Source organism: Cheilinus undulatus, linkage group 1, assembly GCF_018320785.1.
Source record: "Cheilinus undulatus linkage group 1, ASM1832078v1, whole genome shotgun sequence".
Lineage (NCBI taxonomy): Eukaryota > Metazoa > Chordata > Actinopteri > Labriformes > Labridae > Cheilinus > Cheilinus undulatus.
This window is the reverse complement of record NC_054865.1, coordinates 35,175,634-35,199,998: the sequence shown is the minus strand read 5'-3', so window position 1 is coordinate 35,199,998 and position 24,365 is coordinate 35,175,634. Positions and strand designations below refer to the sequence as shown.

Below are 24,365 nucleotides of genomic sequence, written 5' to 3'. Positions count from 1 at the left end.
TGGCTGTTCATTCACTTATCAGGAGGTACAGTAACCTTCAATTACTCAGTGTTTGCCTTTGTTTATTAATAGTAAGTTCTAAATGTTAGACTTCTATCAATGCATTTATGTCTGCTTAAAGAGTCTAACTGCATGCAGGTCTATTGGTTACTATTACAGTTGGTTTTGTTTTTATTTGAAAATACTTTTTCATGATACTTCTCAGTTTTAGATAAGTAAACTCAATGACTAGGAAACACAAATACAGAATCTCCTTTAAGCTCACACAACTGGTGTAGATCTGTGTTGGTGTGCTGATCCGTGTGAGTGACGGCTTTTAATTAATAGCCTTGTAAAAGGAAACCCAGGCGGGCCCTCTCCTCCATGGGCTGGCGGAATGAGGCACCCAGTGTTTGGGATGGTTTATTAATGCTTTGACTGGTTAGCCCAGGGTAAAAAGGGACAATTAGCATTATCCGCTGCCATATGCTGCCCATTGAGCGTCTGACAGAGGCCAAAGACAAAAGCCTGAGCTAACCTGAGATCTCCATGGAACTACTATCAACCCTGGTCACATGTGTAAGCCAGAGGACCCATGAGAGCCCCACCCCTCCTCTAGACTTTAATTACACTCCCAGACAACAACACGCTGGAGTCCAGCTCAGTCAGCAAAGCCCAACAGCCCTGTGTCTCTCTTAGGCTACATCTTTGAACTGATATTCTGTTCACGTGTTTGCAGTGTGTGCATGCAAGTTATTAGATGTATGTACTCAACTTATTTGTGTGGCACCTTCTTTATGAGCGCTTTATTGTAGAACAACTAAAGCGAGTAAATAGCCTTTGTGTCTGAGGAGGCACCTGCAGGCATTGGAAACAAATCTTTTATATACATGTTATTAATCTCTATAAACAGGACACAGACTGCAAACATGCAGGTGGAATCAGGGTCGCTGGTCTGGCTCTGATTAGTATAACAAGACTGTGGGGTCATCCAGGCCGGTCTGTGGGAGGGAGAACTTGTCCAAACCTTCATCTGGAGTGGATGAAGTCAGAGACCACATCACTGGTGTTTGGCCTCTAGTCTCTTTGATCCTCCTGTGTAGCTTGGCACACATACAGCTATACAACAGCGTGCCCATTATGCCCCTGCTTTCACTGTACCACCTCAAGCCTGCAGGTACAAAAATAAAGAAAAGCAAAGCAGGCTGTTTTTTGTGCCACTTATTTGATTCCTGCCTCTCTGGGAATGATGTAATTCACCAGGCATTTAGTCTATGCATGTACGCGGGTATCATTATACTGCCATTAGAGGTGGAGTTGATCTGAAATGCAAATACCCCTGATAATCCACTCCTCCCTTCATGAGCTTGATTGCTTGCTAGTCATTAAAGTGTGTGCGTGTTTGTGGTTTGAGGGCTATATCTGAGTGTGTGGGATCACATACTTTATGTATCCAAATTCTTAATTGTGTCTTTACTTTGCAATTGTGTTCAAATGTTTGCTTCAGATTAGAAAGCTGACGGTTTTTATGTTATCTCCCTGCAGGTGTATGCACCATCTCCAAACTCAGAAGACTTCAACAGAGATTCTCCCTCGTACTCCTCTCCTAAACCCTCCAGCAGTATGTTCGCAAGCACTTTCTTTGGTATGTTCAAAAGCAAGGATTGGATTTACTGAGAGAACTGTTTAATGCTAAATGAAATAGGCTTGTATAATAAAATTACTTAAAATCACTTCCACACTTTATATGATGCTGATAAATTCTTTGATGTTGTTTTCGCACACACACAAAACTCCCAAAAATGTCCTTAGATTTAGCAGGTGTGAACACAAACTTTCTACTCCTGATTTAACACAAATTTTTCTGTTAGCCTGTCCCATCTTGATTCCAATCTATGCACACTAACAATTAGTGTTTTCTGTCACTTCTGCCAAACAAGTGCCAGTATACCTACTGGTTTCTTTTATTCACTATCCTATAGTGGATATAAGATACAGTTGGGAGACATCGCCTTGGTCTTAAACTAAGGTGATCATTTTTTGTGTTAAAAGAAAGCCAAATGATCAGAAAACAATCAATGGATCAGTGATTTATAAAGATATTAAGTTTAAGACTTGGTCTTTGTATTCATAAAGAGACTTTTGCCTCAGCAGTACTGACCAATCACATTGTAGAAGGCTGTGATGTTAGTAGAAGAAATCCATGTTGACAGCAAAATATGGAACTGGATGAAATGAAGTCTTGGAATGCACCACCTATTGTCAGTGACAATTTACCTTTTTTATTATCTTTTATTAGAGTGTAAACTGAATACTTGGGAAAAAAATTACTCCAGTCTGAAGTTACATGATGGACTGTTGATAATGACCAGTAAACAGAAGAGGAAGTCTTAGACTAGATAATTGTTATCAGTAATCCATGTCTGTTGGCTGAATCAGATGCCCAGAAATATTAGCCGTTCCTCCCCTGTTCATGTGATAGGTTTAGAGATAAGAGTGACGTACAAACTTTTTAGATGGAGTTTGTTTCTTTTCTGCTGTCAGTGCATTGCTCATTAAATTATTGTTCTTGATTTACTGGAAGCGTTTCATTAAATGGCATACAAATGGTCCATTGAATAGTCGAGTCTAAAATTGCATATTTGAAATTGAAGGTCTTAAAAAGTCTACAAAGTCTGAATTTTACCAGTGATAAGTCTTACATTTCAGAGGGTACTTTGACTAAGACATGTTCTTCTGCTACTTTGTTTTCTAGCTAACCTTATACGATTTTAAGTTAATCACTATTATTTAAGGTCCATAATTAGTGCACTAATATTTTTCTTTATTAATCGCATACTTTATTGTTTTTAAATAATGGTTAAGGAGTGTCTGCAGCTCCCCGAAGCCACAGTGATGTAAAATAAGTTTGTCACTGCTCCTTTACGTCTCATTTCACTCTAAAAACTCCACGACAGCTAAGTGGATGAGTCAGAAGTTATCTGCACCCTCTCAATTATCTCTTATGTAATTTTCAATCGATAACAAGTTCCTTTTTCCATGGTTAAGTTTATGTTAAAATCTTTAATCTACCTTTAAAAGCAGGTCTGTACAGAAACAGGAAGTCACTTACCTTTTCTTAAGACTGTAGAAAATCAAAAATGACATAAGAACAGTTTTAAATGCAAAATTGTGGACTTTTAAAATGTGGTAAAAGGTGCCATTAATTGCAATAAACTACAGAAATTCTGGGATTAATTGCGATTAAAAATGTTAATTTTTTGACAGCCTTAATAATTATTCTTCAGAATTCAGGTATTCAGTGGTGGATTTTCTGGGGGGGACCCCCAGACACCTCTTTTATTTTATCTGGATCACTGTGATCAAATACACTCTGTACTGTTCTAGTCCAGTCTCTAACATTTGGGCCAGGTTACCCATTCAGTAAATCCATGCAGAGCACCCTTATTTTAACAGGTTTTCCCAGCAAAAAGCACTAGTCTGCTTTTAATAGTTAAATTGTTTGGGATAATCTCAGCTCACCTGCTAAATATCAACAGATTTGTTGCTGATATTAATAAATATAAGTTTACTGCATATTGAAAGAACGGAGGTATTAAATGTACAAGAAATCATCAAATTTGAGCATTAATGACTAAAAAAATTTTTGCCTCATAATCATTTGACTTTTCATAAACAGTTCATTAAATCAGAAATTCAGACCAGCTCTGGTGCATAGAGAAATCTAATATGCCTTTCATTTTTAAACATTTACTACACAAAAAGTGATATTAATTATTCTCAGTTCAGGTCTTTAAAAGGTCTTAAAAAGTCTTTAAGTTGATTTTTAAGAGCATGTAGGAATCCTGCATACAGGAGGCTAAAGTACTTTTTAAAAAATACTTTATTTATGCTTTCTCAGTTACAACCAATAACATTAATTCCCTTAACCCATCCACCCAAAGTTTATAAAGAACAAAGAAAGTGGAAAAATACAAGAATAGGGAACTAAGTACTTTAAATGACAAATAACCTTGACAATAATTAAATCAGTAAGCATACTAAGACAATTCAAATCAGAGTTAAAAAGAAAGAAGGAACAAAAATAGATAGATTAATATAAAATATATTCTTTAATCTCCCTTGTTGACAGATTTTGCAGTTAAACACAGTTCTAATTCATGTATCTCTGTTTATTTCAGCATGATGTAGACAGAAAGGCACACGTCTTTGGCGGTTTGTTATCTCAGCTGTGTTCTGATCATGTTTCAGTCCCCGTAGAAAAAATAAAGGATGCTTCTTGGATGACCTTAACTCTTTAAGCAAAGGGTTAGAGGTTGTGACAGAACTCGCGGTCCATGTTGTATACGATGGCTTGTTGAAATAATTCATGTCTTATCTTTAGATGGTACCCACAGTTCATCTGACCCCTGGAACTCATCCAATGGGATCAGTCAGCCTGGTTATGGGGGAATGCTCGCAGGATCTTCATCTCACATGCCACAGTCAGGAAACTACAGCAGCCTGCATGCACATGATCGCTTGGTAAGAAGATCCTCTCAGCTGGGAAAGGCATAAAGACGGTGATAGATGATTGTAAATAACTCTGTTCTGCATCACAAATACATCAGAGACCCCATTTGTATTGCTAAGCACATAGAGCATGTAAATTATTTTTCAGTCCTTAATCAAACCAGTGTAGCTCCCCCAGTTGGAAAAGGGGGAGTGTGTCTTAAATTGTGGTCTGGTTATTATCAGTGGAGGCCCTGCTGACCTTCTTTATGTCCCTGCTTGATCTACTCCAGCCTGTTTCAGCTGGCTGGGCATCACAGGGAGCCTGCAGATGCTGCCTGCCTCATCTTTATTACTACCCCCCACCCCCCCGTTTAATTTTAGCTTCATCACAGTAGGAAGGCTATAGAAGGGAATGAATATACTTTTTGTTTTCAACATACAGTTATGAATTTAAAATAGAGCTTTTGTTTTGTTTTTTTAATCTTCCAGAATTACCCCGCACACTCAGTCTCTCCAGACATCAATGCCAGTCTTCCTCCCATGTCCAGCTTTCACCGGAGCAACACCAACGCTTCACCATTCGTCACAGCGGCACACACCACATCTGCCAATGCAGCCGAAGGGGTCATGGGTACGTTGTGGTGTTAACAGTTCAGCTACCTGCCCAGAATGACAAATTTAACAGTCATGATGTCATTGTTGCTGTTTATCCATTCATTCAAAGCACTGAGTCAGGCAGTTTGACAGCTGCATTGTGTACAGTGGTCGCTCTTCATTTGTCTGAGTTTGATGCAACAAAGACTCTCTCTGTATGTTTTCTCAGCGGCTGCAAATCGAGGGAATGCCACTGGAAGCTCACAGACTGGAGACGCACTGGGCAAGGCTTTAGCCTCGGTGAGTTACAACCCTACATTTAAAGAGGATTTTGTTTTACTGTGCATTTTATGATTTTCAAGAATGGTTTATTCACTATACTTGATTCCTGGGTTAAATTAATGTATGGGTTTACATGAGCAATTATCCTGTTTTTGTTGATATCAAAGATAAATTGTTTCACTGGAGCATTATAAACATGCTCATACTCATGTCCCTACTTTTAAATCATCTGCATGCAGCCTTGTCTTGATTTTTCGCTCACTTTTTTTTGTGCTGACAAAAGAATTTTTAAAACATGTAACACTGTGAATTCAAGCTAGCAAATCCAGATGTGGACTCATTTAGATGTTAGACATTTTTATAGTGTTTACATGAACCTCCATACTCTTTAAACCAAATTATAACTTTGAATGTGATGCACATAAAAACATACTTAATCTGGCATTAGCATTTGATGACAACACAGAGGTCGCTGCATTTCCCCTCAAGTCTGCTCTCCTGTCAGGGTGTTAAACTCATCTCTAACTTGTATTCATTCAGCCTCAGCAGACATTTTGATCCTCTGAAGCATAAAATAATGGTCTGTTTCTGTCTCTAAAGAAGGTGACCTCTGTAATCATGCAGGGAATTAAGTGCTATACTGACTGCTGATTAAAAAAGCCCAGAGGACATGTTTGTAGTTGTTTTTTGGCCTAAGCCCGGATAAATGTGGGCTTAAACTAAGAGTATTCAAGAAGAAGAATTGTACATTGAAAATGCTCCTAAAGCCTGTAGATGACACTTCACTGTGGAGAACCAGTGCAGATATCGGTGACCTCCTGTAATGAATCAATGTAATTTTCTTTAGCTCACAGAAGTTCAGTACAGCAAGAAATGTGTCTATCTTACAGTTTATATGTATATAAGCTGATTATGGCTGATTAATTTATTAAAATGTCCTTAAGTATTGTTGTTTGATTTAGAGGGTATAAATGAACAATTTTTATAACAATACACTGTAAAACACTAAGGCAAGAGAGTTCCCAAAAGTGGTGACAATCAATGAAAAAGGAGGAATATTATTCTTTCTTTGGGATTTAACGTTTTTTGTTTGTTTGTTGTTTTGGATGATAAGAAGCTCTTTTAGATATAAAAAGTCTGAACCTAACAATTCCAGAGTCTCCTTAAATGAATTGAAATGGACAGCTTGTGTACATTGATACATGTTACCAAGACGTTGATTTCATCCACTCTTGCTCATGTAGAAGTAGAGAGAATATGAGAGTTTGGGAATGGTAATAACAAATTAATTCCTTTATATTTGCAGACTCAGTTGTATTAGCATGACAAAGCTGGAGTGAAATGGACACGGTTGGACTGGGGTGGGGGCGGGTGGACGGGCACAGGGGAGTTTAACACGGCTGTGGCTCAACTCCACGGGCCGCCCTTTGTAGAGCTTTTGTTCTCCGCCCTATTAAATTGGCCGTGCTTATTGGCCCCATGCCGCCTGCGGGAGCGTAACTGATGATGAGGCGGAGCTTCATTTATTCCAGTAAAATGAGCCGTGTTTCACCCTAAATGCACCGTTATAAAGAAAGTCATATATTGTCGGGTCAGAAGTCACGGTTATAAACCTCTTTTCTTTATAGAAATAAGAAATATTCAGAGGGTTGTTTAGAGTCTTACTGACTGCTGAATATTAATCCTCCTTACTTTTTGACTGAGTTGCGTGTCTGTCAGTGAAATGCTGAGCAGAGAGAAACACTGCTCTCAGATTCCAATCCCTCCTCCTCCTCCACACTCTGTGACACACTTCAGTGAAACCTCCACCCTGATACTCCAAGTTGATTGAAAAACTAAAGCCCAGAGATCAAGATTGAATAAGGAGATTATTAATAATGAGTGCGTTCTATCATCCCTACAGAAGTCAAACGCTTTCCTGCGAGCTCAATTTGGTCTTAACTTGGACGAGAAATCTCTGTGGGTCTGCATTTTTTTCCTCCACTAATTAGTCAGCGTCCAGCAGTAATACCCAGAGTTCTCTGAGACATGTTCCATTATGGCACAATATCCTCTTATTACAGGGGGGGAAAATCAGGGATGTGTTTGTGCTTTAATCCAGCATTTGTTTAAACAAATGAAATCCCTGTGGAAGTTCTGAAGAGGTAATCTCTTCGTTCCCTTGTGATTGACATGTCATCCTAAAACTCAGTGACCTCAGTGCAGCCTGGCGGAGTATGCAACATGCAAAAAAATAATAAAATAAAACAAAAACAAAGCTTTCACTTTGCTTGTCTTCCAAAAAGAGTTTCAGACATAAAACAATAAACTCCAACTGAACCAAAGTGGATTTGATACAAGGTTCACTGTACTGTTAGTAATACAGTCTGATATCCAGACACTGAGCATTACTGTGGTTGGCCAAACAGAGTTCACAGGTCAGGTGTTAAAGCCACAGATGAATGATGATAACTCAAGTGTAGATGATACTGGTGATTGTTTATATTTATCCTCTTCCTGTCCATCCACATGAACAAACCACATGATTTGGTTACTGTGTGCATTAAGGGGATATTTGTATGCTAAGTTTATATACATTTGAACCTGTCATTTATAAAAAAAAAAAAAAAAAGAAAGAAAGAAAGAAAGAAAATATGCTTAAAGTCATTAACTGTGAAAAATAAACTTTCATAATTTGGACAAAATTCTTGAGCTTTTTCCACTATAAAAGTACAAAAAATGATTTGTCCCTGCAAAGTGAAATCCAAAATTTGTGTCTCAACACATTAGTTTTATATTGAATTGTGCATTTAGACCATTAGAATGTTGTTCACCTCTTTTCCTGGGTTGGTTTAATTTGAGCAGGACAAATACATGAGCCCCAGGCCCCACTGGCTGCTATGGGGAATTACCCCGCCCCCCTAACGCTACAAAGATATAAAATCACCAAGCAGTTCATCTCAACACAGTCTGTTGTTAGCTGATGTCATTGCCTTCATTGACAGTTAACAGCCGGTCAAATACTGGGTTTTTGTTCATTATGAGGTAAATTTCCCAAATCTATCGGCCACGGTGGCCTATGGGTCATTGAAAGTATCGTAACAGAGAGATCTGTGCCAGAAAACAGTAAATTTAACCTTCAGCTTCTCTCTCTGCTCTGACACAGAGCCAGACAACTGTGCTCTGATCAGAGCTGAAAGGTCAGGGGTCAGGGTCAGGCTAATTGCTGGAGTGCTTGTGTATTTTTCACTTGAACCAGATGCAGCAGGAGCAAACATCTTACCTGCTGAAAGTTTATTTTAATCACAATGTATTTTGAAATGGAGTGTTTTCAACAACAAAGACATCTCATAAATGGGAGGGAGAAACTTAACTTCACATAGCTCAGAAAAAAACATATTAGGAATACCTGAAGTGTTCAGTACTCTGACTTTTTAGTTCTGACCTGCCTGCCCGTCATAACATAAATGTGTTAGCAGAGAGATGATTCTTACATTCAGGTTGAAGCATTAATTTAAATTTGAGAGGATCTTATTTCTTGTGAGTGGGAGTGGCTTCAGCTCGTTCAGCTGACACAACCACACCATCCTGGAGAAAATTTTACTGCCTCATTTTTCATCAATTTGAAGCTTAATTTTATAAACTTTGAGATGTTTTTCAAGACTCATATTTGACCTGTGATAACACAAGTATCATTCAAACAAAACACTTTAAATAAAGATTTTTTCATCACATTACAGAGACTTTAACAAAGCCAGCCATGGACACTTCTATGAACAAGAGAAATTATAGCGTAGTATACGTAACTTATGAAAGTAATTACCTTGAAAATGTTTCTACAAAACCCTATTTTTTAACTTTAATTAAACATACTTTTCATTTAAAACAACAAGAAAAAATCCATTTTTTAAGTTTTGACCTTCACACAGTAGATAAACACAATCAGTCTCTTGGTTTGCATCTTCTCCCACATTTCACTGACATAAACAAGTGGATGCATACACAAAACATCAAAGTGAATATTGTTTATGCTTCATTTTGTGAAGGCCATGCTCTGAGCACAGATGACTCTAAAAGCTCATATGTATGCACCAAGCATTTTTAAGACATCCCTGCAGTAAAAATCCACATAATGGCTGGTACATCAGAGGCTTGAAGATGGTAAGGCTGTGTCAAATCTGAAGAAACAGCTGCTGATGGTGCACTGATGCTGAATCTTATTTTCTCTTCTAGATTTATTCGCCTGACCACACTAACAGTAGTTTTCCATCCAACCCATCGACACCTGTGGGGTCTCCTTCACCCCTGACCGCAACAGCAGGGGCTGCCTCAGCGGGTACCGTAGTGACTGCATCCAGCACCCCGTCTGGAAGGCCAGGTAGAGAACCAGCATTTGATTTTCATACAACAACATCAAATATGAAGTGTAGAAGGGGCACTGCTTTGCTTTTTTATTGTGAAAGAGCCTGAGTGACACACGTCAGATTTTATTAGAATTAGGCCTTGACCTGAAATAGCCAAGCTAATTATGAGGCTTTCACGACTATGACTTTAATTAATTTAATGACTTTTACGATGTAGTGCATTAGTTGGATTAATTAAAGCCTAAGAAGAGCGATGTGTGTGAACTTTTCCTTAAATTTAATTTAATATCCCTCTTAATGGTGAAGGAGCTATAATCATTCTTTTTTCATTCTTCATGCATTATCTATGCTCAGGCAGTTAATGCCATTTTTACATTCATCAACTCTAGGAAAGCTCTGTGTAGTCTTACTTAGAGCTACACAACCATGGTAACAAGGGTTTTAACTATTATTTGAATTCCTACAAAGCTTGGCAGTTATTATATCCAAACCTAATCAAGCAAAGAGATGATTTACACCAGCATTAGTGACATGTAGTGTCTCATACTTTTTGAGCACTAAGTAATGTCAGTTGAACTTTAAAGCAAAAAACAACAGTGTTGGATGTTAAAAAAATGCATGTGCACCTTGAAACACCTGATGTGCTGTCCAGGTATCCACAACATGAGTCAAACTCTCGAGTCAGACAGAGCTGCTCCACACAGGCTCCTGCTGACATCACAGACCAGTTTTGGCTCTCCAACAGTCACTGTTCAGTTTTAGATCTTGTTGTCAACTAGTTTAGCCATGACGTTCAAATTCTGTCTTTATTTTGAAGTGATGGAAATGTCATTATAATGACCTGAATCCCTGAAATGCCAGGGTAAATTAAAAAAAGAAAGTAATAAGGAGGGGGTGCGGGGGCTGTGGCTTTAAGAGTGCTTAAGGATTTAAAAATCTCGTAATGAAAAAGTCTGAAGTGGGTTTTGAATTATATTTTTCTAAAAGCGTTTGTTTTTCTTTTTTTCTTTTTTTCTTTTTTTTTTTTTTTGTTGAGCAGTTATCCAAGTTTTTATTGCTTGGAAAAAGGGCTCATGGAATCCGCCCTCTTTTGTAATAAGAAGCAATTTCAGGGAGTAGATTTAGTGTTACATAATCCTTTTTCTATGTCAGTTTTTATTTTTGAGGATGAGCAAACATGCCGCCGTCTGAATTGCATTTATATTGTGCATGATGGAAAGAACAGGGAAAACTGCATCTTCCAAGCAAGAGGTACTGTTTGTACTATATGGTTTTAGACTGAGCAATTGTAGAAGAAGAAGAAGACAATCAGACAGGTTGACAGAGGAGAGTGAAAAATGGAAAGCGAGTGACTAAGTGAGCGGGACAGTGAGGGAAAGCCCGCTGTGTTGTTGTTATAGCGGGCAGTTGTGTCATGTGTAGTAATGGAGCGGCGACAGCTGTCTGTACGTGTGCCCCCCTCATCCTCAGCTGTTGCCCTGCCCCATAGACAGCTGCCCCCCCACCCCACCCCCCACCCCCCTAACACACTCACGCTCAGACCAAGCGGCAAAAAGGCCTCATTTATCTGCCAGTGGGTGAAGCAGGGTGGCTGTGACTCAGCTGATGGAGAGCTGTGACAGTCTCACACAGGGAAATCCCCATGTTGACCTGATTTAGTTCAGCATGTCTCACCTGACTGCATAACAATGTAATGTATTGTTTATTATATTCCGAAATTAAACATTAGGCTGATTCACAGTGCCTGTGATATTCCCTGTGATATTTGGCTAAGACATCATGAAGGTGTAACATGGAGATAAAGTGATCTCTCTGTAGCAGGTTGTTACAGAGGTGTTAAAGATGTAAGAACAGGATTAGCAGAGCCAGCAGGGGTACGCACTGTGAATTAACAGAGGGGAACACCAAGTATCTCGCTGTCATAAAACAATGCAAATGTTTCAAGGCATATGTTAGTGGAGCTTCATTATAGCACAAGCATGGAAATGCATTTTGAGTGTGCAGCTTTACTTAACGTTTCTATCAGTGTCTAAAGGTGAGGGCAAATTCAGTTCAGATTTATTAGATACATTAATTTGGTTTATTTAAATAGAGGTAAAAACACTGCAACAAGAATACACCTGGGATTGTAGGAAATTGATACCATTTCTCCATTATTCACCCTTAATCAGCCTCAGGGGCCAGAATAAAGAGGAGAGTTTGAAATTGGCACAAAATTTGGCTCGCTGTTGAAAATCCATTCATCATTAGGATTACACCAACATCTAGCACATTACTCAGGACCAGTTTGTTCAATTAGCCCTCTCTGCTGCATGAGGGGACCAGAGCCCCCAGCTAATTTTTCACAGCCACCAGCCAGCAGAAGCCCGTGCACAGTTCCCGTCTCACTCACCTGGGAGAGAGCTGAAAGCTTTTTCATTTCCTCCTCCAGTCACTTTTAATCGTCTGTTAATTAAAGTCTAATTTTTCCGAGACTGCGAGTGTAAAGTCGCAAGAAAACCCAGAAGTTTAGTGAGACATTCTGTAGGGTTAAATTAATGGAAGAAAAATATTTTTATAGATTTCTGGAGCATAGAAGAAGCTGGATTTTTTTTCAATAAAAAATTAAATGCTCACTTTCTTCCCCTGTTGGTATACATTTTTATTTTTGAAAATATTGTTTTAAATGAAAGTGTTTAAGCATTTAGTGACTATCAGTTTTGTTATGTAGGCCTGGATGTTTTTAAACATACAGTTTTCAGTTGTAAAAATATTGCATGAGTGCCCACAATTGAGTCTCAGAATAAGTAAAGCTGCATTTGTAAATGCTCTATGTAATTAAAGATGAACCACATTCTAGTTTTTATGTGTTACAATAAAGACAAAAAGAGAACAGTACCAAATTTTGTTTTGTTTTGTTTTTTACTCAAGATGAAACAGAAAAAACAAGTTTTGAACCAACAGAATTTTTTATATTGCCAAAAACCATTGGAGGACCCTGCCCATTTTCCTTTGTGTTCATTCTGACTGGGAATATCTTTATTCTGAACTCTTCAAGCCCCTGGCTTTATTTTAACCATTTTGTCTTGACTGCACTTATTTTCTTAAAAAGATTGTAAAATATGAATCCTTTGGTGCACAGTCAAGCTCTAAACATCCTTTTTTTGTCAGGACAACCTGGGCTTTAAGAACATGTGTGCAGCAGCAATGTCACTTGAATTTAAACAAGGTTATGGGACTGTATTGACAAAAGAAAAAACTGAATGAAAATTAAAATTCAAAGATTTTGTTTTTTTATGTGTGACACAGTAAACAATCATGACTAAGACTGTTTCTTGTACAACTTTGTCCTTCAATCTCTTGGTGACCAAAAAGTGAAAAAGTTATTCTGTGACCAAAGCTCTTCAAAATATTCACATATTTACAAAAAAGTTGTCATTTTCTTATATTGGCTCTATTTTTGCCATTGTTCAAAGCAGTTCTTGTCTGCAGTGACTCATAGGGCCACATCACAAGCTCTCTGCCTCTCTTTCTCTCCATTATGAGCAATTCAGGCAGTCTCCTGCATGATCTAGGTATTTAGACCTGCACAGTTTGATAAAGTATGTCACGTCAGCGAAACAACCTATCATTGGTTGTCACAGCCCGTCAGAATGCATTTGTGAGAAAACAAGACGATGGATAGCATGCCAAAGTAGTGACAGAAATGATCGAAAATGGGTTAAAAAAATTGATAAAAAGACATTCAGTATTGGAGTTACTGGTTTGGATTTTAATCTTTAAATACCCAAGAAAGTCACCCAAGTTCCAGGCTCTCTTGGAAAGCTTTTGTGAGGGCTATGAAGGCATGGATAGCGCCATTAGAAAGACCCAAAGGCAGGCTTTGATTTAAAGTTCAAAAGTTACTTAACGTTAAATAACCTGTGGTCTTCTTGTCATATATGGCGTCTCTCAGAGGGTTAAAAAAAAATTGAGATATTTTTTTATCTCCTTCTTACACTCCAGTCATAAGAGGAACCTTAGTAACAAACCCTCTGAAACAGCATGTGAATGTAGCCTCAAAAAGACCAAAGTTTGGTCGAAATATATGTATGTTTTTAAGGTCTCTGTCAGGGTCATAATACTTGGTCATGTTAGCAAACATACAGCTCAGGCATCCCACTTGTTGTTGTACTTCAAATTACCAAATGTATTAGTGGCCAGCTGATTGAAAATGAAAAACAAGTTAGCATTTTCTTCTAAGAGTCCCCAGAGCTATTTGTCCCAAAAACACCCAAAGTCTCACTCAACGCTGTGAGCCTCAGTGGATTTTGTGTACCAGAATGTGGGCTGCATTTGGCATCCCTCCACTATAGTAGACACAAGAGTAGTATTGAGAGCCCTGAAATCAAAAGGCTCACAGCCACCCCACTCTGCAAATAACCTGGAACACATTCATTATTGTCAAAGCCTATTAAGGTTATATGAACTTATAGTGCACACCCTTCCGTTGTCCATGGCAGGAGAGTTACTTGGACTTAAGAAAGAAAGAAAGAAAGAAAGAAAGAAAAGGAGAAAAAAAGGAGATGTTTAACTGAAACTGGAAATGTGACAAGCAGATGTGGATTCCTTTTTCTTCAGCACTAATTTGCAACAGATCAAATCAGCTTGATTTTCTTTCCTGTACTGGTTGGTAGATTACCATTTTGGCCCAAATAAAAACACAGAAATACACAAGGAACTTGTTCCAGCTTAAGGTAAATAGATGGCCAGGGCAGAAAATAGTATGTCTCCCCATATTTTGATTGCATGACTGATTGATTTTTTATTTGGACAAAGAAATTAGTCTTAATTTTGGTTTTATGAAGCAAATTAGAGGTAATTTAACAACAGTACACGTATTTCCAGATGTGAATTCTGTAAAATTCAAGAAGATAAAACTGACTATCCACAAGTCTCATAGGCGTTTGAATCACAGAAAGCTTGAAAGAAAGAGAAAGTTAACCAAGAAAATCAAGCCAGTGTAATGCAAGAGTCTGAACTTGATTGAACCCAGATGTTTGGCGTGTTTTCCTCATCAAACACCCCGATGAAGGCCACGTGCCGAAACAGCTCCACCACTCCTCATTTTTGATTGCTCTGATATGTTTCTAGAGACTCAAAGTTTCCAAGTGAAAGGAAGTGAAAATACAAACTCAAACTCTTATTGTTCTCGAGCCTCTCATAACAATGCTTATTTATGTGCAGATGTTCAGGGTGGAAGTGGGCATTAGACGAAGCTTCCTCCGGCTCATGAGGCAGGATGCAGTCCAGTCATCAGGAAGTGATGCAGTTTAGCCCCTAAAAGATAAAAATACCCCGTATAGAACAACAAGAAAGCATACAAAATCAGGATGTCAGTTTGATGTGACTGTGTGTTATTGTGTTTGTCGGATAACTTTTGTGTTGGTGTAGACAGAGGAAGAGGAAAACAGCAATCAGACGTGTTGAAACTAAAGCAGAGGATTGCGATTAGTGACCTCACCTCTTGTCATCTCCTCTTCTCTCATCAGGAACCAATCAGTGGCCTCGCACCAGTGGACAGACCCCCTCTTCTCCAAATTATGAGAACTCCCTTCACTCACTAGTAAGCCCTCCGCCCGCCACCGTCCATATTATGGATGCTCACTTTACACTCAGCTAGCATTACAGGGAGATTCCTGTCTGACAAATGTTTCGCTAAGGAGAGTGGGGGCAGAGAAATAACCAACCTGAACAATACCTGTCCCTTGGGGCCCGCCATCTGTCCCCTACTCTGTGGGCCAGGATGGGGATGACAGTTGGGGGAGGGGTATAGTCAGGAGTTAAGGGGGCCGCTGATGTGGGGACAGCAGCTGTCTGCTGAACCGCTTCTCCAGGATTCCTCTGCTGCAAAGAGACCACCGATACAGATCAGCTTTCATCCGCTACCTGATGCATGTGTTTACATTCTGGGCTGGGGAATTATCATTGGTATAAATATTGAATTTAAAGAGCACAGAAGTACGGCTTTCATGATAAATAGAAATGAAGCATGGAAAGGTAATATTTACATGATGTAATGTAATGTTTGCTCCACATCGTCAGAAATCGTTTCTATTTACAGACCGGGATTTAAGCAGAATCAAAGCTTTAAAACACAGTAAAACACTTGCCGTTGTTAAAGGTTACCCCCTGTATAGCTTCTATTAATTTGCAAAATATTAAAAAAATAAATAGGCTTTGTTACCCATTAAAACTCTTTAACAAGCTTCAGAAATATGCTGCTTCTTATCCACACTTAATATTAAATTACCAAATAAAACAACATAGTTCTATTCAGTACCTAAATTATCCTGAAAAGGATAGTGAAGATTACCATGAGTATGTGTCCTTCCTTCTGCAGCCTCGATTTGTCTTTTCATGTCATGGCTCACCTTAGACCAAGCCAAAATCTCAAGGCATACCGTGCCTATATCTATGCAAAATCACATTTTTAACATGTCATCTTTACTTGATGTTTAGGTGTAGTAATAATGCATGGTTGTTCAAATCTATAACACACACCTAAACATGTCTTAATCCACCATTTGGGATCAATAGATGTACACACTAAAATACATGTTTTTTCAGTGTACATTTCAGCCATGTCTGCCTTATTCACAGCTGTTGATTAACAGCAATCTGCTCTAGCAAATTCAAAATATTTTGTACCCATTATGTACTTATGAAACAAAATCACAGTTTTTTAGAGGTTGGCAAAGTTTTTTATATTTTGATATTATGTGATATTTCACATTTTAAACAATATCATAGTATCAAAAATGCATGTTAAAAAATGTATAAAAGTATCTTTAGTTTTGTATTATTGTAGTCATCAAGTTGGGTAATACAGATTCCCATGGCACAATAGTACTTGCCTCAAGGCACACCGGTGTGCCATGTCACACTATTTGAGAGCCACTGCCCTAAAAGATGAGCAAAAGTACACAGGCAGGAATAACAATACATGATGTTCGATTAATATCAGACATCTTAAAATTTAACTGCTGGTTCAGGTAAAGTGGCAGCAAAATCCAATTTTGTTTCACATGACTTAGGCATAACACCATTATACATGACAGTTAATAAATGTTGCATCTCCTTGTTGTTTATTTGATTTTTTATGCAATCAGAGCTGCAGTAAAGTTTGACAGATCCCTGAAAAGACTCAAATTAGGTATAGAAAGTTTAAGGCCATAAAAAGCCTTAAAAGTCTTATTTTACCCGTGAGACGTCTTAAGTTATAGATAACAATTTGACAAACTCATGTCTCTTTAAAATCTATTTTTTCTTGCCAATTTACTGTATGTTTTTTTATTCCATTTCTACAGTGTTTGCCTGCCTTTGTGTTTGCTTTAACCCTGCCTACTCAGAGTGATATGTGTTTGCTGTGCAAAAAAATGTGTAATTTATCTTAGTTCAGGTCTGAAAAGGTTTTAAAAGGCCTTAAATTGTAGTTGAAGGTGTGTGTAACCCTGGTTTAAGGTAGTAGTCATTTTTTAACTGTGTAAGTAAAATATGTAGACTGAAACTGGTCAAGAGTGCCAGGCAAATGATGCAACTTTATTTTATAGTCTCAGCTGAAAATTAACTATGGGTTAGTCTTTCTTAAGTAATCTATAAACTGATTGATAAAAATAGTATACCACTTCTCTTTATAATTTAAACCATCTGTTAGATGAAGCATGTTGTGAACTTCTCATTAATCTCATTAATTAACTGTTTTCTGCTGTGGTCATTATTTTCTTTCTGGAGGTGAAAAAAAGGGGATTCTTTGTGACCATTATCATCACTAGATATTCCTCAAAGCTAAGCTGTAAAAACAGAAAACAGTCTTAAGACAGTCTCCCAGAATTCCACATTTCTTTCAGTTACAGTTGTGAATGAATAAATCGTTCCTCTGGCAGGCGGTGAAGTAAAGTTCAAATGATGACTTCTTCTCAGGATGTGTTTGAGTGTTTTAACACGGTAGTCTGGGGTTGAGTCAGAAACTTCTCTGGACTTTGGAAAACCCTGTTTGTCCCAGAAACAGAAATTAATAACTGTCTGAGCCTGTGAGCTGAGGACTAGATTAGTCAGAATAACTTACATGTTGATTAATATTATTAGTGGAGTACCAAAAGAAGCTTCCTTTAGCTACAGTGGCTTTAATAATCCACAAAACACTCCTGTAAAGATGTGTCTCTCTTCTTTAACTTTAGCTTATTTAAAGAGACTGTTTGATGTTATGAAAACAGAAAAGCAAAGTAATGTCAGCTGTACCATCTAAGGGTGAAAACTGAAGCAACCTTTACCAACTAAGCAGGAGGGAAACACAGGGGGATAACATAACAAAAACTTGCTATTTGGTGTTTCATATACATTTGTGACTATTCTAAGATCCTGCATGTGCACTATGTGCAGCACCTCATCCAAACTAAAAAACAATGAGAAAAATGCAAGAGTGTAAACAGGGTTTCTAAATGTGCAAACAACAAACATTTCCATCCTTACAAAATGAATGGTCAGCATCTGTGAGCTTGCTTCCAAATCCCGCTCTTCTTGTGTGTGTCTTTAAGAAAAAAACAATCTCTATCCACAGAGTGTTTTCCTGTTTTTACAGATACTGATCTCTCTTCATAATCCTCTCTTATTCTTATTTGACTTTGCCAGAAAAACAGAGTTCATCAGCAGTTACATGAGCATCTCCAGGATGCCATGTCTTTCTTAAAGGATGTCTGCGAGGTACTCTTCAGACGGAGACTTTACTCTTTACGTGTTTCATACGTCGTTCCTCATTTTGTTTTCTCTCACATGTTCAGCTTGCAGTCTACATTCCTCACAATGAAATGCACTTTCATTTTTACTGCCTTTGTTGCCATAATGCCATGTTATGTTGTCTTTAAAGCTGTTCCAGTTTGCAGTAAGAAGTCAGAATTAATTGTTTGAGCACTCCAAGAGCCTGTTGGGTTTCCATTAATGATTCAGTTTAACAGCATGAGTGATCGACTTTTGCAACTCAAGCTGAAACAGCTGACAAACTGATCTTGCATTTGAATTGCCTTCTTTATCTTCTGTTTCAGATGAGTTTTCTTTCTTTTCAAGTGCACTCCATACAATCACTGTTTTCATTTTTGGTCCTTATGTGCTTATACTAAGCTGCTCTGTCCTTCTCTTCCCTCTCCCTCTCCCTCACCCCTCCGCTTCTCTCTCCCTCTGGTCCTCCCAGTCTCGAATGGAGGATCGTCTGGACAGACTGGATGATGCAATACTCGTTCTGAGGAACCATGCTGTGGGCTCCACTGCCAGTCTGCCCAGCGACTTACACAGTCTGCTGGGACAGGCGCAAAATGGGCCAATCGCAGCCATTGGAGCAAACTTCCCTGCCTCTGCATTGGTTCCAAGTCGGACAGCAGCAATGGTATGACAACTTTGCATAAGTATTTAGAAGAAGTGTTGAAGTATGTAGGAGGAAAAAAACATGTTTCTTTTGTATGTTATTCCTAAAACGTCTGAAAAAAAAGCCTCCGTTCGAAACAGGTTACATGTAAAAATGAGACCTTTTCCACTCTGGAGCAGTTGAATTTGTCCTGACATATTTTCCATAAGTGTAATGGCTGGCCTACGACTCACCCCTCCTCCTGAGAGTGGCTGTGTACGCAGGGGTAACACAGAAATGAGAAAAACAGGCATAATGGAGTGAAGTTGTGCTGTAGAGTAGGATGTGTTTTTGTGTTGCAACTCTTTAAGGAATTCAGGTCTCAGTATAAATCATGTGTTCACCCATCCTCCATCTGAGCTATTTCATGCTAAAGAGCCAAGAGATTTGGACACATCTGCAGTGGAAATTAAATGGGGCGACTCGTCCAACTGTAATCCAGGGTGTTTGGAAATCCTTGAGGGAGTCATAGACCATTACAATTAGGGCATTGAACTATTTGTTTTATGATTAATATTTCTTTCTTTCATTCATTCAAGTCTTCTGAAGAATCCTCCTATGATCAGCACTTAATTAGAAATTACCTTCAGATCCAGAATAAGCCTGAATGTTACAAGAAAATATAGGATGTGAGGAAACATTGATCATTATTGGGAAAATGATATGAAGCATTAACGACTAAAATCAGAGGGTGCATAAAAGAAATAGCTGTCAGGTTTTATGTCTACCTTCTGTTATTTATGTTTCACACTGTACCTGTGATTGCAGCATGTCCCCTCTGAATCTGAAAAGAGCTTTTTCTCCACAAATTTGGCACCAATCAATCTGAGTGTAGCTGATCGCAAGCTTGGTGTGAAACATGGTCATTGTACCCAGACCTCCATCCATTTCCATCCGTCAAAATGTACACATGCTGGATGAGAAAGCATTTGTTTAATTTGAATTTTTTTCTTTTTTTGCTTTAAATTCATACTTTTGCTGTGTGTTAAGTTTGATAGCTGATTAAACTGTATCAATGGCATTGACATCAATTGGCACAGCTTTAAACAGACCTGAGATCCATGCAGATTTTAAATTTCCATGTGAAATTAAAAGTAACATCCTAAAAGTACAATCCAAAAGTATTTAGCGTATTTGATCACATTTTTAAAGCAGCAAATCCTGAAATTGGAAAATGACTCTCATTTATGCTTTTAAGTTGGTTTTAATGATTAATCACTGACTGAAATGTTGGCTGATTATATTTCTATTTTCTTATTGATAACATTGTTTTGACTCTAGTAGTGTTGTATTTTCCCTGTTATATCAGGCATCCACCAGACATGACGCATGCACATTCCAGCATGTTCCCAAATGCACAATCAAGTGTTAATACTGTTTTTTTTTCTTATGCCCATTTCAAATCAAATAATTGAACAGTTTATGTCACTCAGGAAACACCCCCTCCTACCCACCTTATTTATAAAACTTGCATAGAAACCAGCACAGATTGGGGTGTAGAAATCATCTTATGACAATGTCCATGTGTGATTTATGAAACGTGCCTATCTGGCCAATAACAGTGTACGACTGAGTGGTTATTTGGCAGCTGAAAGCAATCGTCACTTAAACACGCCCCGGCCTCGCCTTCAGAGTTTACAACATGGAGATACATAGTACGAGAATGAAACCTCCCTTAATTACGGTGTCGATGTCCAGGTCAGAGAAGTAATGAAAAATCAAATATGTGTTTTTCTGCCAGTCATTAAAGTGAATCAGAAACATGACATGTAACTTCAGATTTGTTTTAGTTAAATCCCCCCTGATATTTTATAAGTGATGTTATGGTATACAGCAGACCTCAACACAACGAGTCCACACTGAGTTAAAAATGTGCGTACACAAGCTCAGACATGGTGTGGGATTTGAGGGTATCGACACCTACGCTCAGACTGATAAATACCGATCCGTGCACTGAAATGACCATACACCCACATTTCTGGTGTACGCACATTTGATAAATGAGGGCCAGTGTGATTTCACCTTTTTTGCATCATCATTAAAGATTCTCTGTAGTTGTGCCCTCTCTGAGCTGGTCTCCTTTGCCAACATGACTTGATGTGAAGGGCTGTTAAAGTTTCTAGTTTGTTGTGTAGCCCTGTTTGTCTTTGTATGTTTTGTCACTCAGTGTTTTCTCTCTGCTGCTGCTGAGACTCTTGGATTTTAGCGTGTTTTGTCCCCCTAACAAGAGTGTCTGTGTGGTTGTCAGAGGAGCTCAGTTTGATGTATTTGTTACAGAGAGCTGGGTTGTGGCAGTGATTTGACCGACTGCGACTGTGAGATAGAACATACTGTGTCTGCGCTAACACAGCACTTCCTGTGTGGGGAGAGGTCCCGTCAGACAGAGCTCACCAGACTAACTACAGGCTTTCTACTTTCCTCGACACCCCCTTCCACCCCTTTTCATCACTTCTTTTTAACAACCCAGGAAATCTTAATCGTTGGAAACGTGTGTCTGAACCCATGGCCTCCTCAGCTGTATGGTAATAAGGCCCAGCCATGAAAATGGCAGCTTTCTTTCTCGCCAGAGCCCCCTGCCTCCCTCCTCTGCCAGACAAAGAGTTGTTTGGACACCTGTTGAGAGCACAGCAAAGATTAGCGTAGCGCTAAGGAAGGGGAGGGTCTTGTGGTGGCGGGGTTAACAGAGGCCAACAGTGACTCGGGATCACATTCCTTAAGAAAAGGGGGGAATACCCTCCACCCTCTGACGTTTTCCTCTCCTCTCCCTCATTCTCAGAGGGGAAATCAAAAAGCTCAAGAACATGTGGTAAACCTCATGAAGGAGGGACTTTGTGGTGCAACACGGTGGGAGTTGACCAGTTTTTTTTTTTTTGTTGTGACTGTGGACAGAAAAACAAGGAAACGGTCAGACTGTGAAGTGGCTTTAGTTTGACATCTTTTGAAACTGAACACAGAAGGATTTGTCTCCTTTTAGGCATGAGAAACAGACACAGTGGTCTCAGTTGTGGTTACAGAGGGCTGAGCTCAAGAATGCAAAGCAGTAAGCAGCAAATCATTATGTAACAAACAGTGGCAAATAAGGAAGTTTTATTTATGTTTAGGCAAACAGGATTTTTAGATGAGGGTATTGTATCCAAGATGCTTTAATTTTTGTTCTTTTTGTAATTTTAACTGACTGAAATGCTCTCTACAACATTTATCTGAAACAAATCACCAAAGCGCTCCCTTGTTTGCTGTCAGGTTATGGTAAAATAGATGCATTTTACCATAAACTATATTGGATTTTACAAAACATCCCATCTGCATTTCACCTGAAATTTGATTACTAATGTTTTATGCTATGTCCTGTCATAGCAGCTAAAACTAATTTTATCCACTTTAGATTTGACCTTTTCAGCCTTCTGTCAAACTTTTACCATTTTTTAAGCTCATCTTCTCCAGAGAAAATCAGCTTCTCTTAACCTTCCTGTCTTTCCTGTGTGTCCTGCAGCAGGGTGGTGCCCATGTTGATGATGCTGTCAGCCTAAACAACAGCCACAGTGGTCTACCCAGCGCTGGCTCCACATCCAGCACAGAACTCAACCACCAAGTGGAAGCATTCAGAGGTCAGATGCAGTCTTATTAACACATTCTATGGTATTTAATCATGAATGCACATAGCAGCTTTTCTACAGCCATGCCTTACCTCCTTTGTTCACTCTTGCAGGTCTTTCTTCAGCCCTGGCTGGCCAGGTGCCTGCCACCCTGGAGCTGAAGGTGGAGAAGCAGGACAAAGATGAGATGCAAGAGGACCTCACTGCTGATGATAAGTCTGATGATGACAGTGACAGAAGAGACATGAGGACACCCAGAGCAGGCACACGCACAAGGTAAGAACACACAACAATTCCTTATATTATCAAGCCAAAAGTCAGTACCATGTCCTTTCAAAAGAAACAAAAAATAGATGAATAGAACAGCATTTTAAATAATTTTCTATAATAAAATTAATAGGCAGCAAAGCCAATTTTAATACGGGCAGTTATCAAAGATATATGGAGTTCAGTGTCACTAGTAAAATCTCACATTACACTGAACTGCTCTCGTGAACTAAGGCTTCTGTTCTTGTGCTTTAAGTATATCTGGACCACTTTGTCAAGAAACACAAGTTTTGGGGCTATAAATATTTCTGTATTAGTAGTTATTAATTAGCACTTATGGTGTTATTTATGTTTGGCAGTGTGGCTGTTCTGGGATCCCCCTGCTCTTCCACAAGCCTATGTGGAAAGCATTAAGCCGGAACAGCACACATTCCTGCTCTTCCTATGCCAAAAGGCAGGCATCGATGTTTCAGAATGGCATTGATTAAGTCAGAAGCAGAATGAAAGAGGAGCTTGGGTGGAGGAGGGTTGCAAAAGCATTTCGCAGAGTAGTCAGGCAAGAGCAGTCTAAATAAGGCAGCTTGAGTGCCAATAACCAATAGCGTGCTTAAAGCAAACCTGCTGGTCGTCAGCTGATGAGGGCTTACATGAGATCGGCTGATCTCAATTATGGCAGCACTCAACCCTGTGGCCTGCCTGAACTAACGCTCGATGTTTGGTGGACAATGTGTGCCTGTAACAACGTAACAGGTCTGACTGCTGGTGTATTCTTCTCCCACAGTATCACTGAAGATGAGGACTTGAATCCAGAGCAAAAAGCTGAGCGTGAGCGCGAGAGGAGGATGGCCAACAACGCACGCGAGCGCCTAAGGGTGCGGGACATCAATGAGGCCTTCAAAGAGCTCGGTCGTATGTGTCAGCTTCACCTGAAGAGCGAGAAGCCTCAGACCAAACTTCTCATCCTCCACCAGGCTGTGGCCGTCATACTCAACTTAGAGCAGCAAGTCAGAGGTCAGTGCTAGGGATACATCAAATAGATAAAGGATCTCTGTCTCCCAATGGTGATTTTATTTTAATGTCACATGTAGAGAAGAGGCTTTAAATATCGAGATGTTAAAGGGATACTTCAACATTTTGGCAAATTTGCCCATTGCCATAATTCCTATAGTCTTAGTAAGAGGTTTGTTTCCTTTAGTTGTCGGTGCAAGCTGTTTCTGGATCTGGGAGGACCGATATACCAGCTGTATAGCTAACGCTATGGAAGCAGATGGTATTTTTTGCTTTCCCTCATCAAACTCATCAGATACACAATCCAACAACTCCAAAACACTGCAGTGGACAAGTCGTGACCTGTACATTCACCACGCTATGAAATAATCGTGGAACATTACGAGACAG

At 39.1% G+C, this 24,365-nt stretch overlaps 1 protein-coding gene across 2 annotated transcripts in view; it reads left to right on the top strand.

Moving 5' to 3' along the window:
* Window positions 1-24,365, top strand: part of tcf12 (transcription factor 12) — a 100,769-nt gene that overhangs the window by 71,640 nt on the left and 4,764 nt on the right. For both annotated transcript variants that reach the window (XM_041783221.1, XM_041783229.1), the window contains exons 9-18: window positions 1,525-1,624; window positions 4,364-4,503; window positions 4,963-5,104; window positions 5,297-5,367; window positions 9,562-9,706; window positions 15,203-15,276; window positions 18,898-19,089; window positions 22,598-22,712; window positions 22,814-22,976; window positions 23,749-23,978. In XM_041783221.1, coding sequence (XP_041639155.1) covers window positions 1,525-1,624; window positions 4,364-4,503; window positions 4,963-5,104; window positions 5,297-5,367; window positions 9,562-9,706; window positions 15,203-15,276; window positions 18,898-19,089; window positions 22,598-22,712; window positions 22,814-22,976; window positions 23,749-23,978 — 1,372 coding nt within the window. The remainder of the gene's footprint in view (window positions 1-1,524; window positions 1,625-4,363; window positions 4,504-4,962; window positions 5,105-5,296; window positions 5,368-9,561; window positions 9,707-15,202; window positions 15,277-18,897; window positions 19,090-22,597; window positions 22,713-22,813; window positions 22,977-23,748; window positions 23,979-24,365) is intronic.